This window comes from Bactrocera latifrons, unplaced genomic scaffold (genome assembly GCF_001853355.1).
Source record: "Bactrocera latifrons isolate USDA-ARS-PBARC rearing strain unplaced genomic scaffold, ASM185335v1 scaffold_54, whole genome shotgun sequence".
Classification (NCBI taxonomy): Eukaryota; Metazoa; Arthropoda; class Insecta; order Diptera; family Tephritidae; genus Bactrocera; species Bactrocera latifrons.
In genome coordinates, this window is record NW_017537201.1 from 3,158 (window position 1) to 16,516 (window position 13,359).

Here is a 13,359-nt window from a genome sequence, read left to right on the forward strand (position 1 = left end):
TTAAACGCGCGTACCAGCTAAGCGCGCTCGTTTCATGCACGCATGCGTAAACGAGCGTACTGCGGAGCTAAACGGTGCCGCGCTGTAGCGTACAAGGCGCAAGCGGTTGCGCGGTGCTGTAGAGTCAGTTAGTCAGCCAGGCAGCCCGCCGACCGTCCAATCGGCCAGTCAAAGTCGAAAGAAAGTTAGTGGCGCGCCTTTGTGTTGTTGGCTGCTTGGCTGCGGCGCGTTTCTTTTCTTTGTATGTAAAATTGAAATTTGTTTTTAGGTTTTCCTTTTGTTGTGTTTTTGTGGTTGTTGTTGTTTTTGCTTCCATAATTACATACATTTACAAAAAAAAAAAGCGTACCAAGGTCAGCCAACGCCACGCGCGTTTGTCGTTTTCAATTCATTTTAACAAGCAAATACATGTATATCTACCTCTATATTAATATATGTATATATGTGTGTGGCCATTTTGTTGTTGTAAATCCGAAAATCCACAAAATAACGCGCCAGCGCTGCACAACTGTGCGATTGACAACAAAAAGCGCACCAGTTGCGTCATCGTTACAAGCGACATGCATGTGTTTGTATATATATATATAAGTATGTATGTATGGTAAATTTGAGCAGCCGCGAAATTGATGCGAAATGCATGCCAGCAACTTGCATACATACATACATACATTATACTGTTGAGGAGATAAACAAAGGTAAAAAGCGTGAAAATCGACGCAAACGAATTTGACGACGGCGAAAAACGCTAAGCGCCACACCACACACAACTGCCTTGCTTCACTACTATTTACATACATATACATAGCTACATCTGTATATACAGTCATGTATGCCCACTTGTAACTTGTATGCCTCCAACTATACCTCGAACCACTCATAAAGATAAGCGTGAAAGCTTAGCGGCTTACAATTCCATATTACATTAGTTCGCTATTACACGCGCCAGCCGCTATATTTTTACAGACATACACACATACATATTTGTTGTATTTGCAGTAACTTTGCTTTAGAAAATTTTTTCGTTTCACAAACAACACGTGTTTTTTTAGTTTTATGCCGAAATACCGGCCGCAACTGGTTTAATACTTTTGCTGTTCTTCACTTCGTTCAATTGATTATCTAATTGTGCGTTTAGTATAAAGCTTTTGTGGTGTATGAGATCATCTAACTAGCCGGTAATATTATTTTAAATACTTGGCTTGCGTTAAGCACATTTATTTCACACGAAATTCTGCTATTATTCACGTTTTTGGGCAGCTTTGCGCACTTTACTCACACAAAAGTTGCGCCGACGAAGCTTAGAAAGCTCGCAAAAGCTCTTAAGCGTTAAAAAAAATGACAACGTTAATTGTTGACCAGCTCTAGTTTGAAGAGACTTCGTTCAAGAAATTACTTACTATCGAAATAAAAAGCCGCTTTTTTAAGACTTACGTTAAGTTAAATTACATCAAATATATATGTACAACGCAGGATCGCTGTGAGCACTGGTCCTTTGTGATCCCAAAACCAGTAGATATGGCACACCTGACACACAATGTGCCATTTTGGTCGACCAGTTTTTCTCACTTTTTCGCTAGAGACATTATTCCATCAGTGTAAAACTTATCTGGTTTCTCGGCGAAAAACTGCGACAAGTAATTTTCACAGGCTTCTCTTGAAGCCAACTTTACTCCATTAAAGGAGTTCTGCATTGATCGAAATAAATGGTAGTACGATGGTGCAAGGTCAGAGCTATATGGTGAATGCATCAAAACTTCCCAGCCAAGCTCTGCCAGCTTTTGCCGAGTCATCTAAGATGTGTGTGTTCTAGCGTTGTCCTGATGGAAAGACGAAGCCCTTTATCTTAATCAGTTCAGGCCGTTTTTTCGATTGCTTGCTTTAACCTCATCAGTTGTTGACAGTAAAATGTAAAATCAATCGTTCGACCAGGCTGGAGCAGCTTATAGTGAATGACTCCTTTCCAATCCCACCAAACTCTCAGCATGACCTTTCAAGGTGTTAGGCCTGGCTTTGCGACCATTTTTTGCGCTTCACCACGCTTGGATCATGATATTTTTCGCATATTATTGTCGTATTTTATCTACTTTTCCTCTCCTCTTACCATTCGCTTCAGAAATGGTTCGTTTTCATTTCGTTTCAGCAAGGAATCGCAGTTGTTAATTCGGTTCATTAAATTTTTCACAGACAATCCATGTGGTACCAAAAAATCGAGGTTCTGTTTGTAGCCAGCCTTTTTAAATAGTTCAAAACCGTTTGATAATATGCGAAAAATGTTAAGTTCTTTCGCGATGTCATGCCAGCTTATTTGACGGTCCTGGTCATTCATTGCCATTATTTCATGGAAATTTTCAACGATTTTTGCCATCGGAATTTCCAGAACGGAAGCGAGCGAACCATTGTTGTGCTACATGAACTGATACAGCATCGTGTATTGTAAACTTCACAAATTTCATTGGTGGCTTGCGTGGCATTCTTCCAAATTTTTATACAAAAATTTCAAAATATAGCGAATTTCTTTATTATTTTCACTCATTTCTGAACAGCTGTAACTTTTTCTCAACTATCCCGAGATTCATTTTATTTGGATAAATGAAGCTTAAAATCTCAGTCTTTAACAATATATGACATTTTGTGCAAACCTTTTTCTCCCCAAGAAGCAGCTCGTTTATTAGAACTACCCATATACCCATAGAAACTGAGCGATCGAAAACAAGTCCCTGTATGGAAAACTTCTTTATTTGATGAGATATTGCAATGAAATTTATCGTGGATTATTATCCAATGAATTGATACAATCCGCGGTGAAATGGTTCAGATCGCACCAGTATAGCATATAGCTGTCATACAAACTGGCCGTTTCGGTTCAAGTTTTTGTATGGAAAACTTCTTTATTTGATAAGATATCGCCATGAAATTTGGCACATATTATTATCGCAAGCATTGGTACAATCTAAAACCAAATTGTTCAGATCGGACCACTATAGCATATAGCTGTCATAGAAACCGAGCTATCAAATTCGAGTCCTTGTATAGAAAACTACGTTATTTGACAAGATATCGTAAGGAAATTTGGCATGGATTATTGTCTGAGGTAGCGCCGTAATCTCTAGAGAAATTGTTCAGATCGGAACACTATAGCATATAGCGGCTATACAAACTGACCAATGAAAGTCAAGTCTTTGTATAGAAAATTTTTTTATTTGTGAAGCGTTTGGTTTCGCTTTCTAAAACAATAACAACAAATATGGTCATACGTTTGTTTCTTGTTATAAGATATGTGCTCAGCCTTAGTTTTGGGCGTGAGTTTATGCCAACAAATAAGAAAATAATAATAACTCTATTTAAGACACATATTAACGCTCATTTACTTGCGCTTAATTGTTTTACACATACTTACAACAAAAACACATTTATTTAATACTTGATTGACGGCAATATTATATTTATCTGGATGCCTACATACAAACATAAGCGCCGCATGTGTGGGTGTGTTTATAGTATTTGTTGTCATTGAAATAATTTTTACGCGCTATTCATATAGCGCCCCATTTACTATACGCGTCCACGCCCACGCCCACATGCTGCCCAGAGCAATTCATTTAATCATTGCAATGCGTTTTATTTGCTACAATTTACATTGCACACATACATACATACCGACAGACATACGTACATACTGCAACGCCATTATGTCACTTGTAAAACAATCAAATATGTGCCGTTGTTGGCGCGCGGGCGCGAGTTCGCACTCGCACATTGGAGAACGCAAGGTGTTGGTGGTGGAGGAGGCAGGCGCAGCGGCGTGCACGCTAGCCGCTGACAGGCAATCAAGAATGAAATCATTTGGTGACGCGGCGCTGGCTTTCCTTTTTTGCACTTTATTAATGAGAGCGCTTGCACATACACACACACATACATATGCATATGTGCAAATGCGCTTGCATGTGTGTGTGTGTGTGTATGTGCGCGCGCCAATATGCCCACAACCATGTGCATGCATGCGTTTTATTTACTTATGACACTGACATTGACCCACCTACGCGACAGTTGCTGTTGCGTTGCCGCATCGCGTCGCGTCTCTCCGCGCGCTGCCACACCGCGCGCCGTTGTGCACTCATGATGCGCCGCGCTGTTACTTTAATTAAAAGTGCCAACTACAGACAGGCGTGTTTTGCACATTGTTGTTTTTTCATTCCTCTTACTTGTTGTTGTTGTTGTCTCCGCTGTTATATAACGCGTAGTGGTCGCGCGCATTTGTTTTTATGCCTTTATATGTGCATATTTCGTTTTTTCCTTGCACAAGTTGACTGCAAAGAAGTGCATGTGGCCGCAGTGAGTCCCGGCACGCGTCATTAACACAGCGTCACACCCACAAGTGAGGCTGCTGGCAAGGCGCTGCGTGTGACCACCAATTGTTGTATGAGCGCGCATTACTAGCAGGATTTTTAGTGCCGACGTGCGCGCACACTTGTTTGCTCATAGTTACAAGTAAATTTGTTTACCACAAGAATGACATAACTCAAAAGTATTAAAATATGAGTTAAATACTTGAAAGCATACATATATATATATGTATATGTAAATATTCACTTAAATTTTCACAAAACCAATATTAATTGCGCTTTCTTCGCTTTCCTTACAGGCCCAACGTCCCGAGAACACCGTCATGCAGGCTTTGGAGTCACTCAACGACTCGCAGGTGAACGATTTTCTCAGCGGCAAGACACCATTGAATCTGAGCATGCGCCTTGGCGATCACATGATGCTCATACAACTACAATTGAGCACCGTGAATCCGGCAAACGGCAGCAGCTCAGCTACAGCTGGCAGCAGCTGCACTAGCGGCAGCAGCAGCTCCGCCGCGTTGCGCGCACGCTCCAGTCAGCGCAACAATCGCTCCGCTTTGGCGGCTGGCCACAGTCACAACCACCACCATCATCATCATCACCACCATCACCATCAGCAGCTAGCAACAGCTGCTGGCGCCAACGCTTCCAACAACACGTCCGCTACTACAAACACAGCCGCCAGCGCGGCAGCAACCACATCAAATATCGTTGTCAGCCAGCAGCAGCGCAGCAATGGCACTACAACAGCTGCCGCACGCTTGCCGGTTAGCAGCAATGGCACACTGAAGAGCTCCGATCTCAGTTCGTTTCTCAGCAAGCGCGACTATGAGAATCTACAGAGCATTGTGAAGAGCATTGCCATGTCACAGCCGGCGCGTCTGACATCGCCGCCGCTAAGTCAAATGTTGGCGCAACATGTGCGTCAGTGCGCGCCCAGCAATGTGCCCTCTTCACTGGCACAACCAGTCGCGGCCGCCGCCAAAAATGCAGGCTTCCACAGCGCGCATGCTGGCAACACGGCGGACAGCAGCGTCGCGGGCGCATCAACACTGCTCGAACAGTCACCCATCAAATCGCTATCGAATCTGGTGTCAAGTCCAATCAAAACGGCCGCCATAAAGAGCATTCCCATCACGAAGAGTGGTTGCAGTGGCAACGGTAGCGCTTGTGAGAGCACAAGCGGCAGCAGCGCCGCGCTCAACAACAGCGTTATGGATACAGCATGCCAGGATCCCATTGCCGCTAAGCTAACCTCGTGTCTGTGTACACGCCTCAATGGCCGCACAGCCGATAAGGGCGACAGCTGCATGGGCACCACCACAACCAGTGGTGCGAATAGTGGCAGTGCATCGGCCACATGCCCGGAGGCAATGATTACAGAGTGCAGCAGCGGCGCGGTAGTTGAATCACAAACACCAACAACAACATCAGCGTTGCAGAAGCTTGTTGCGGGAGGCAGCGGTTGCAGCACGCCCGTTGCCGCCACCTTACACAAAACGGCTAATAATCCCATAACGCGCTCGAAGCATCGCAGTCATCACCACCACCACCATCATCATCATCACCACCACTACCATCATCAACAGCAGCAGCAGCTACAAGCCAAGACGCTAACGCCATTAGTGCGCCCAAAGGCCAGCACTAGCCCACTGCCGCGTCCCATTCCTTTGACCACGCGCAGCTTGGAGGAGAGTGGACTCGGCGCTGATGCGGACACGAAGACACCGGGAGCAGCGCCTGTTACAGTCACTGGCGCCACAGCGACGCCGCTCACAGCTACACCAACAACAACAGCTGCAACTAGCGGCGTCGCCGTCGAATTAGACGATGCAGGCGTTACAGTCTCGGATTCGCGCACGCTCGCCGAGGCCTCGCGCAATCTCACACAAACGCTGCGCAAACTCTCGAAAGAAGTCTTCACCAACAAGATTGATTTATCCAGCAGCGAGGAGGCACCGCGCAAAAGCAATTCGGGCGCAGTTATTGAATCGATGAAGAACCACGGCAAAGGTATCTACTCCGGCACCTTCTCGGGTACACTCAATCCAGCGCTACAGGATCGCTATGGGCGCCCAAAGCGTGATATCTCTACCGTTATACACATTCTCAACGACTTGTTGAGTGCCACACCGCAATACAGCCGCGGCGCGCGCATCAGCTTCGAGACACCAAGCGGTTCGTCCGCGTCAAGCGGCGCTTCAGGCAGCAACGGCACCGTCGTGCATGGCATACGCAGCAAGCAGGTGAGTAAACCGTACACATAAACACACACATATACATGTAAATAAATTGCAATACAAATATCTTTACATATATGCTTGCAGCTCTCGCTGAAGCACCACTACCACCACCACCAGCACGCGCAGTCCTGCGTGAAATGCCTCAAGTCGCAACAGCAGCACGGCAGCGCCAGCGCCTGCACTTACGGCGAATGCAACGGCCACTACGCCGGCACCAAGGCAACAGCAACAACCAGCCGTGGCTGCTGCAAAGACAGCGCCGCCGCCAACACCACTAACGGCAGCAGCAACAATGCCGCCAATGAGCGCACCGTCTGCAATTGCCGCTACCGCAGCAACACGGAGACCGGAGAACGCGAGGTGGAGCAAATGTGCCAGAAATGCACAACCGACATGGAGAACACCAAAATGAAGTCGAAGATCGATCAGCTGCGCCAGGTGATGCTGCAGAGTAAACAGCGCCGTGAGGCGCGCAAATTGAAGGGTGCTCCCTATGGCGCACGCGCCGTTGGCACACCCGCCAAAACAGCAGCAGCTTTGACATCCACCGCCACCGCCGTGGCTGCTGTCTGCGCCAATGCCACGAACACGTCATCAGCTATGAATGCAAATGCGTCGTCCGCCGCTTTGACAAGCTCACCGCAGCTGGCGGCAGCGAGTAACAGCAACAACAACACAACAGCGCCCAGCGAGGTATCGCCGAATCACATTGTGGAAGAGGTGGACACGGCTGCTTAAATCCATTTTAATTGCCTGCAATTGCTGCTAAACTATAATAATAACAACAACAACAACAGCTATAACTGTGTACATGAGGAAACTCACCTTAATTCACTATTTGTCCTAACTTGTAGCATTTATTAGTTTATTCATTAGGAGAATCATCATTAGCCGCAGCGCTTTTGTGCGAAAGAAGCGAGAAGGCAACAAGAAAAACAAAAAAAGCAAAACCAAACAATTCAATACAAAATTTATTGCATAAAAATATTTAATGAAAGAAGTGTTTACTGACGGCAGCGCGAATATCCAACTGAGTCAACTGAATTTACAACTTACAAATATTTAACAACAACAATAAATAAGCAAAAATAATGCTAATTTGCAATTAAAAAATAACTAATTAAAAAATTTAATGAAAAAATTGAAAATATAAATTTTTTGTTAATTTATACAAAATGTTAGTTTTGTATTTTTTACTTTGTAAGTTAGAAAAATTTGAAAATGTATGTAGACAAAATTTAAAAAAATATTAAACCCACTAAATTCGCTGAAATAGAGAAAATTATTTAGTTAATTGCAAAATTATAGTGAAAAATATTCGCACTTTATATAAAAAAGTTAATTAATTAAAATTACACTAAAAATATGCAAACAAAACAAAAACAACATTTTGAACTAAACGCTGAAAAATAATATTAAATTAAGTGACATTGTTTGTGACCTAAAAACGCAAATTTCGTGTTTACAACAACAATTATGTACTATTGAAGGCTAAAAACTGGAATTGTCGTGCGAAAATATTTCAAATAAAATTTGCTGTACAATTTAATTAGTTTAATGTGCAACTTGTAATTTATGTAAATTAAAATTAAAGAAAAAAAATTGTCAAAAATAATGCAGCAAATGCATACTGGATTTATTATCGAAGCAGCTTGTAGCGAAAAACAGCAATTTTCAAGCTTTACAGTACGGCCACTTGTTGAAAAACGAAAAAATTTTAGCATTTCTTACGCTGTACCGTTACTATTCACCTGTTGTGTACGCTGGCAGCTTTTAAACTTACAAAAACAGTTTTTTAAACTTGCAAAAACTAATTTTTTGAATAACTTTTTTTGAGAATTTAACATTTTAATCAAATATTTTGTTGCGTCGAAATAGTACAGTGGTCATGAAAACTGTTCGCTGGTTCTTAAAAAATATTGTTTTACTGCGAAATTTTCTGGCGCGTGAAGAAAATATTATTTTGCGCTTTCAAAAACATATTTTCATCAAAAATATATAATTTTGTAGTTTCGAAAATATATTTTAATACGAAATTCGCAATTTTTTTGCTTTCGAAAATACATTTTTGTTTTGAATCTGCAATTTTGTGTTTTCGAAAATACATTTTAGTTTTGAATCTGCAATTTTGTAATGTCAAAAAAAAATTTTTTTTCTGAAGTAAATACTATTATTATTATTTTTTTTAAATATACAGGTTTGTATTTTCGAAACATTTTTGTTTGCATTTGCAATTTATTATTTATTTCTTAGCGAAATATAGTATATTGCGCGTTCGCGAAAAATTGGGCACCGAAATTTACAGCAAAAAACGTAGAAAACGCTACTAAGTAACAATTTAAAAAATATTGAAAACATTTTTTTTAATTTTTTCAAAAATTAAATTTAAAAAATTTGTATGAAGTAAAATAAAATTGCACCAGTGTAAACTAGAAAAATATAAGAATATTTATAATTTAAATTATAGCACAAATCTTTTGCGGGCATAGCAAATGCTGTTAATTCGAAAAGGAAATTTTTCGAAAAAATTCGAAAAAAATGCAGCAAAAGTATGATTCAGCAAGCGAAAAAAAATTGTTTTAACCAAAAATTTGCAAGAAAATGTCGCTATAAAAAGTGGTAGCAATAAAAGTTGCTATATTTATTATAGCGCTAAAAACTGCTGAGGGCTTCGAAAGTGCTACAGAAGTATGATTCTGCAAGCGAGAAAAATTTGTTTTAGCCAAAAAAATTTGCAAGAAAATGTTGCTATAAAAGAATTATAGCACTAAAAATTGCAGAACGCTTCGAAAAAATTCAAAAATGCTACAAAAGTATGTTTCAGCTTGTAAGATCTTTTTCAATCAAAAATTTGCAAGAAACAGTTGCTATAAAAATATTATAGCAATGAAAAGTTGCTATAAAAATTATAGCAATAAAAAGTTGCGATAATAAAAATCACAGCAACAAAAAGTTGTTATAAAAAAATTATGGCGCCAAAAATTTGCTGCGCTCTCCGAAAAAAAATTCAAAAATGTTTACATATTAAAAAATAATAATTTTGTGCCAACAAAAGTATTCTTTGCAATAATTTAATACATTTTTTTCACAAAATTAAAAAAAACAGCGTACTAAATTTATTTTCCTATTTATTGCATTCGAAATTGAAAAACTTGCTGCGTTTTGAACACAATTTACTAAATAATAAATAAGTACTAGCCTCAACTTAACATACATACATGCAACTATGTTTACTAAAACCAGTTTATATGTGCATACCATTATGTATGTATGTATGCAACTAATTAACAATTGTGCAATCGTTAATGTGTCTGTGTGTGTACAATTGTTCATTTATGAAGATTAATTTATGTTTAAGCGTAAATGATGAAATGTTATGTAACTTTGCATTAGTTGTTTAGTTATTTTTGTCTTGTTTTTTGCCTGTCAAACACTTTGCAAAAACAACAATAATACATTATATATATGTATATAAATATTTTTTTCTTGGGTATATGAGTTATTGTAATTTTGTTAGTGTAAAGTTTAGCGTGTACACACCTACTAATTCATAATGAATTTTATGTTAGAAGCGCGGCGGGAGCGCCGGGAGAAACGTATATGTTGCTAGTAACTACTTATTCTACTTATAATTAAATGAATATTTGCTTAAATGCTATTTTGCATAAACAATATGAATGCATTATAAATATGTATATATATGTTGCGCTTTAAAAGAGTTACGTATGTATGTAGTAAAGTTGGTTTTGTTTTTTTGGAAGACCAGTTATATTTAAAATTACACACACACACATTTATATAATTATATACATATATATAATATACTTTTATGTATAGTTTTAATTATTCCCTAGGCACTACAGTTACCCCAATTGTTAAACCTTAATTAACTGAATATAATTTCTAACCTCAATTGTTTCATGTTTTGCTTGGCTCTTCAATGCCCAATTATGTACGCCTACAATATATACATACATACAGTTGTTAGTGCAGTAAATGTTTACCGTTATGCGTAATTTGCAATACTTTATGCACTTTTCTTTATTATTCGTCGTTTTTCTCTGCGCTTACTCTTACTCTCTCTTCACTCTCTTTCAGCTGTATGTTTATGTGTTACCTTTGTCGCCTTTGAATTGAAAATTATTCGCTTTACATTGCAATTTAGTTAATTTAATTTGCAATTTATGTTAAATTCTAATTATTAAATATGTATAGTTACAAACACACTTACACATACATATATACTACATACATATGTATATGCTAATAATAAAAAACTTTATGTAATTGAAAATAAAATATTAGTGAAATGGTATATTTAGTTTGAACAAAAAACAAACAAAAAAAAAAAAAACAAATTGGTTTTATTTTTCAAAACTTGTGTGAGTTGTACGGCGGTGTTATTATTGTTGTAATATGAACACAACGTGGTTTGGAGCCGATAATGTAAAATTGGCTGCACTTTTAAGAAGTAGAGTGGAGTCCAGGGAATTTTAAAGGCTTCAGCAAGCAAGCACCCTGTGACAGACTATTTTGAGTGGATTTTTAGTATTCTTAGACTTTTTATATGAGCTTGAGATTTACGTACTGAATAAAGTTGCTGGGTTTTCTCGGAAAAAAATTTTTTGAAAGTAGATTTTTGTAATAACTGTTACTAAAGCATTTTTATACGAAGATAAGTGGTTTACAGAAGGCTTCAAATAATGGATTTCCCAAGATTTTGCTCTTCCCGAAAGTTGACGAAATACCTAAAAATTTGTGCAGATACCTTTAAAGTGCTCAAGTACATGCTGGTTGCACATTTTCGACGGTGAACTGGGATCCGGTCTTTCACGCAAATGCAAAGCTGTATTTTTCAGAGCATGCTTTTTGGCGGTTCACCTTGCGTAAAATTTACTATTAATTACATACACATTTAAGCAAGAATCAACTATAAATACTACTCATTGAGTCCGTTTTGATCCAAAATTCCTTCCGTAAAACTGAATTTTTTTCATAGCATACTTTTAGGCGGATCATGTTATTTTTGATATTTATTACATATTTTGGCAAGAATCAAGAATAAATACTAATAAATCAAATTTCGTTTCGGTATCCGAATCCGATTTCCATGATCATCATTTAATATTTAGAAAATATATGAACAGAATTTCGAAAAGTTTTTTAACAAACTTTGAATTCGATATTTAGAATTCTGGGTAGTGCGTATAACGTATTCCCACAAAATACATTGGCTTTAAAATGCTTTTTGAAGCTTTCTTTGTTTTTCTATGATGACCGAATCAACTTTCTATTCTTCGTCTTACTTTTTCAGACTCGTTAGTTTTACTATCTCCTTTATTATGTGTAACTAATTCTAAGCACTTTCTTCGATCTTCTGTTGATCTTATGATAATAATGCGCCTTCTTCTTCTTCCTTATTGACTTAGACATTGCTTGAGGGAATGCGCCTAAATGCTTTATACATATATGAGAAATATTGCCTACTTTTAGGGGGACAAAAAGTCTGCTCTATGCAGTTATGAAGAATATATTGCCTACTTTTAGGCGGATGCCCAACAAATAATCCAACGATAAACTTTTTTTTGAAAAAAAAAACGTTGTAAATTGGCTTTTGAACTCCGTTCGTTTTCGAACGCCGTTTTCAGAGATATGTTTGTACAACAACGATTTGGACGATTTATTTCCAAAAATATGTTTGATGACATGTCAGTTTTCATACAATATTCAAATATTGTATATAATGCTTTATTAAATTTATTTTCGTGAATAATTTTTTCGATTGGTTCGCAACCTGATCCCATGATTTCCATTATTATATATACCCTTTATTATGTATGTATTGGAACATTGGCAGCTGATGTTGCAGTTGTTTATGCTTTTGGAAATTGAATCTAAATTTATATGTAGTATACTTTTAGGCGCTTATTATATATATACTAAATATTTATATAATAACAAAAAATCGAATCCAAAACTATAAACGAGCCCCTACAGTGAATATTTCTATGTATTTGTTGTGGTATATGTTAACTCATAATGAAGTAAAAACCGAAGTACATCATCTTGGACTGCATAGTAAAATTTTTATATTGCCATAAGTAGTAAACACATACACATAAGCCCGTATGTACGTACGTATAGTAACTGAGTATGTTGTAGTAACTGAAAATCGCAGTTAGTTGCATAGTAAATTATTTGATAGTTTTAAAACAAACACAAAACAAAGCATTTTTAAATTATAAAAAAAATATTAATAAAACTTAAATAGAAATAAAACTAAACTAATTAATTAAAAATCCCACAACCAAAAAAAAAAAATATCCCACAACCTAAAAAAATAGCTCACAACCAAAAAAAAAAAAATATTCCATACAAAACGAAGTATTATTAATTTTTTTGCTTTTAGAAAATTATTGCAATTTGTTAATATTGCACAGTTTATATTATAATAAACTAGTCCAAAGTATAGATATAACGGTACTTATATGCCATATCACACCAAATATTGCATATGGACCGGATTTCAAAGCGTAATTTCCTTAAATTTTTTATTATATTTAAAAATAAAATAAAGCTATGAAAAATGATTCCTTTCCGTAAAATAATAAAATAACTTAAAAATATTTTGCAAAAGAAAATTAAAAAAAAATATGTGCAATAGTGTAAATATAGGCGTTAAGCCAGAAAATAATGCGCATATGCCATATGTAATAATATAACAACAATAAACATATATACTTGTAAACAAAAATATTATAAACAAAAAA

At 37.6% G+C, this 13,359-nt stretch overlaps 1 protein-coding gene across 1 annotated transcript; it reads left to right on the forward strand.

Annotated features, from left to right (window-relative positions):
* Nucleotides 1-4,636: 4,636 nt before the first annotated feature.
* On the forward strand, nt 4,637-7,458 carry LOC108974193 (flocculation protein FLO11; the record flags this gene model as incomplete). Its single annotated transcript, XM_018941897.1, has 2 exons — nt 4,637-6,592; nt 6,674-7,458. Coding segments are annotated over 2 exons (2,610 nt in total), but the record flags the coding sequence as incomplete, so codon positions are not given.
* Between the last annotated feature and the right edge of the window lie 5,901 nt (nt 7,459-13,359).